At 31.9% G+C, this 4874-nt stretch overlaps 1 protein-coding gene across 2 annotated transcripts; it reads right to left on the bottom strand.

Annotated features, from left to right (window-relative positions):
- Positions 1-1882: 1882 nt before the first annotated feature.
- Positions 1883-4636, bottom strand: LOC108739699 (RNA polymerase II-associated factor 1 homolog). 2 transcript variants are annotated; one of them, XM_018473716.1, is made up of 6 exons: positions 4410-4636; positions 3690-4355; positions 3253-3629; positions 3056-3187; positions 2581-2951; positions 1883-2372 (listed from the first exon to the last, which is right to left on the bottom strand). In XM_018473716.1, exons 1-5 carry the CDS (start codon positions 4481-4483, stop codon positions 2587-2589), a joined length of 1614 nt encoding a protein of 537 aa, XP_018329218.1. In that variant the 5' UTR covers positions 4484-4636; the 3' UTR covers positions 1883-2372; positions 2581-2586. The 2 variants fall into 2 exon arrangements, with proteins under 2 accessions (XP_018329218.1, XP_018329217.1); XM_018473715.1 differs by lacking the exon at positions 1883-2372 and having other exon boundaries at positions 2379-2951.
- Between the last annotated feature and the right edge of the window lie 238 nt (positions 4637-4874).

The raw sequence follows: 4874 nt of genomic DNA, 5'->3' as shown, positions 1-4874 counted from the left end.
TAATGTTTTCAGTAAAATTATTAATAGAAAAATTTGAATATCATATAAAATTCAATTTACACAAAAATAGTACTAATTATAAAAATTGACGCCTAGACGACACGCCTGATTTACATTTGTTCCAATTTTATTTGTAGTATGTGATTCAACGCATTGCTTCATGTTTTAATCATGAAAATTTATGAGAGAAATTATAACAATGGGTACCGAAAAGACACAAATAGAACATGAATAATATTTAGCATTGCCTAAGTTTATTAATTGACTGATCATTTTTTTATTAGGGCAACCATATTCACAAAAAGAATAAGTAGTTTAATTTTTGTACATAAAGTATATTAAAAAAATCAATTTTTGTATGTATCACTATTAAATGATTCATTAATACATAAAAAAATGGTTAAAAATAATCAGTTGAAAAATAAAAATAAAAACTAGGTATAATGGTGTATGTCTTAATAGACGTTAAAAAAAATCAATTTTTATTAGCCTGCCCATAGGGTTCCAGACTTTTCTTTAATTAAATGGGGATTGTGTATTCCTAAAGAATGCACAACAGAGGATGTAGAAATATTGTTAAAAAACGCTTTTAATTTACAAACAAAAGTTAAAAATTCTATGTGTCAAAATGCTGCTGAAAAAGAAATGATTTTAACATTTGGAGATTATCTTGCAAGGTAATTAAAAACAAAGTTATATCTCATGTAAACGAAACTAAAATATATTACTTATTAATTGCAGAGGCTTTTTTATTGCATTACTTTTAATGATATCTTCCGGAACGTTTATCGAATATATTTCAAAAGTACCGAAAGACAATGATGGTAAGAGTCAGCTATATGATTTACTGATTTACAACTACATTTTGTATATTATTTTACGTTTGCCTTGTAATATTAAATTATGCATTTTAAAGGTATTATATGGAAAGTATTAAGATGTTTTGCTATCCAGAAAAACTGGAATCAACTGTTCGCTGTGGAAAATAAAAAAATTCGTGGTGTTGATGGTATAAGAGCATTAAGTGCTCTAGGGTTGATAATGTCGCACAAAAATGTTGCAATGTTGTACAATCCATACATAAACAGAACAAGTGCAGTTGAGGTACATATTAAACAAAATAAATGTGAAGCTGTTTATTCACAGCATCTTATACAGTCATTTAACAATTACATGCAGGATTTAATCAACTAATTTATTTAGGGCCTTGGGAAAGCATGGTCTGTTATAGGTAGGACTGCTATTATTTACACTGATTCTTTCATGTTAATAAGTGGACTACTAAACTCGAAATCCCTTTTTGAAGAATTGGAGAAGGAAAATACTCTCGATTTTAAAAAACGAATAATAAGCAGAATCATAAGGTAATTTATAGCAATTTTGATATCATAAAAATACTAAAAGTTGGTTTTACAACTTTCGATTAATTTACATTGGGTTACCTTTCACGTACAAATTTCCAAAACTTTCGGTATGCACCTTGTTGTTCAGTTGAAACTTTTCATTTGACCTGCGTATAGAAATATCACCTGGCGCCATCTAGCACTAGTATCCAAAAGCATACCTGCGGTACCTAGTGCCGAAATGCCAAACATGACTTTTGAACTAGTTTGCAATCTATACAATAAAGGTACAGTTTCACTACTACTCGTGCGATGGCGCACCCAGTTTCTCTATACATGAGTTACACGAAAAGTTTTAGCAGTAATATAAGGTGCATACAAAAAGTTTCCACAGTATGACGCAAAATGTAGAAATTTTCAACAAAAAGCGTACTTAATGCATCACCAAGAGCCTGTTACTAAATTTGGATATCGTAATAAAAATTAGCAAAAGAAAATTACGCATATAACAATAAACTGCAAAAAAATTAATTACCGACTTATTAACTACCTTTTATTTCAAATTCTATAAGAAATTATTCTAATTTGGTTATTATAGCGATTATCTTTTGATATGTACATGTAAGTTAAATAAACCAAACAAGATAGATACTAAAATTGGAAAGAGTCAATTATAAAGTTACATATAAATTGTTTGGAGGAATATCTCGTAAGAAACCATAAAAATACGTATTTTGTTTCCTGAGAAACCTTTACCATTGCATAATTGAATGGTACAATTGATGTGCTTAAAAAAAAATTAAAAAATTATAACAAAACTTACGCTTTTCGCTTTAAAAAACCTGATTAAGGATCCAGATGTAGTATCAGAAGGTAATTGCGGTTTAAAAAGTGATTTTGATCTTAGTCTGGATTTTGATTTCCAAATTCAGCTCAAAGTATTGCGGATTTATTTGTATTAGTCGTGAAATTATGAGGTTAGTCAAATATTTAAATAGCATCCAGGTCGAGAAATATCAATGAACAACACTGTAATTAATAAAATACACTGTAATATTCATTTAATTCTAGAGGGAACATTAATTTTTAAAGATACATATCGTATGAAGAAATCCCTCAAAATAAACCACAAAAATACATACTTTGTTCTTTAATAAACCTTTCTGATCGTCATAACTATGAATACAAGTGACATGTTTCAAAATAAAAAAAAAATGATAAGAAATAAACAACTTACACTTTCTCACTCGCTGTCAGAAGCTCTGTTAGATCCATTATCAGATCCAGACCCTGATCCAGACTTGGACTCATTATCAGATGGAGAACGGGATCCCGATTGGGATCTCGACCTCGATCCTGACGGTGACCTGCTCTGAGAACGCGATTTAGATCTAGAAGGCGATCGCGACTTAGAGGGCGATTTTGACCTAGATTTGGATCGTGAAGGGGAGCGTGACCTCGATGGCGACTTTGATTTCGATCTTGATCTGGATTTTGACCTCGAACTTGATCTAGATCTAGATGGAGATCTTGACCCAGATTTTTCTGAATGGTTTGATGATCTCGAAGATGCTCTTGAAGAAGCACGAGACTTTTCCGCGTCACTTTCTGTTACAAAAAATCAAACAAACATTATATTAGTTAAATTCTGTATGAAATTGTCTAGATATTGGACCTCTATTACTACTCCTACTACTACTAATGGAACTTACTTTCATGTTCATTTTCACTTGCTTCATCTTTGTTACTTTGTTTCTCTTGATCAGACTCTGCCTGACTCTCTTCAGCCTGTTCTTCTTGTGTTTCTTCAACTTGATCTTGCTCATATTCTTCATCCTCATCACCTACAATATTTATTTTCAAATTGTAAGATTAAATTATATGATGTACTTTTCAAGGAAACTCTTACCAGGAGGCTCAAGCTGTTTTTCACGATATCTTTGCATTCTAAATTCTTGAGCATCCATAGGTCTATGCTTCACAATAAGTCGTGTATTACTAGTGGCCTGCCCAGCTTTTTGTCTTCTTTTACTCAGTCTTACTCTTGTTTCCAATTCATTGTAATATATACCATCTTGACGTACAACCAAGAAATAGTTTTCTTCATATCCTTTGCTTGCCTTACTTTTAACATTCCAATTATATTCTCTAGCCATTTTGTATTCATATTCCTCATCATCTTGATAAGAAATACCTTGGGCAAAGTCGTTGCGACGTTTCTCCAGCGTTTCTTCAGTGGGCAAAAAGTATGCCACAAACTGTTCTCCACTTTCATCCATGACACCTCTAAAAATATCCATTTTTGTTAAAAAGAAAGTATCACACTTTAATATATTAATATTTTACCGAATCATAGCTTGAGACATCTCTTCAATTTGAGCTGGAATTTGTTTACCAACTGGTGCAGGATCACTATCAAATATAACTTGGGCACAAGGATATTTCCAGAGTTTGAAATCTGGATATACTGGCAATACTTCTACAGGATAAACATTTGGTTTACTGTAGTGTTTTTCGATAGGGATCTTAGAATCTTCAAACGTTTTCTCGATAGCTTTAATCTGGGAATCACGGTCCATATACAAAGTTTCATTCTTAAGGTTCTTTTTAATACTGTAGCCAACTTTGGCCTCGACTTTGTCCATAGTTTGGGGTTGAAATCGTGTCTGCTCAGTTGAAATATATTCAGTTCTACGCAACCAAGACACTGAACGTGCATGATGACGAGATCGTTTCGAGTCCTGTGGTGTAAGAATATCTTCTTCTAAAAGTTTTTCATCAGCTGGATCAAGTATTGCCCCAGGTTCCACGGAATAAATATCTTTATTTATCAGGTCAATATTCACTCCTAAATCGTGTTCTGTAAGCACTTCGTATCTGTAGTTTCGCTCGAGAGAAGTTGGATTGTACTGGATAAAACGAGACGATTCAAAGGGATACGAAATGAATTTCAAGTCGAAAGGAATATCAGGAAGGGTATTGCAATATTTTACGCGGCATATTAATTCGGATCTAAAACAAACAAGTGATTTTTTAATGTATAAACAGAGGAGCTTCATAATGTACCTTTTTTCTCCAGGCTTAACAGGTCTTTTCTCATTTTGATTCGGTACTTGAGGTTGTTGAATTGTTGGAGGCATTTTGTACTTACTATTTCACACAATATTCACTCATTAGTTAATTATTTACGTTAATTTACCCTGTTTCTGATAATAAACTGACGCCAATTCTAACCTCACATTTTTTTGAAGCATTGGATGTGTACACACCATTGTACAGACAAATTCTATATTTAATGTGGCTATAGCACCACATCAGTCTTTTTTTCTATAACACAAAAATGACCATCAGAAGCAAAAAAACAAAAAAAAAGAACAGCCTAACGCACATTCATATAATTTAATTATACATCAATGTTTAATTAAAAAAATAATAATCGAAAATATTTCTATATTTTTTTCAGAATAACGCCAAATTTACTTACAGTTATTTTATTTTGTACCTACATTCTTCCAAAGTTAGGATCGGGGC

This window comes from Agrilus planipennis, unplaced genomic scaffold (genome assembly GCF_000699045.2).
Source record: "Agrilus planipennis isolate EAB-ADULT unplaced genomic scaffold, Apla_2.0 scaffold93, whole genome shotgun sequence".
Lineage (NCBI taxonomy): Eukaryota > Metazoa > Arthropoda > Insecta > Coleoptera > Buprestidae > Agrilus > Agrilus planipennis.
Note: the sequence above shows the minus strand (reverse complement) of the source record. Positions and strands in the feature narration are given on the sequence as shown.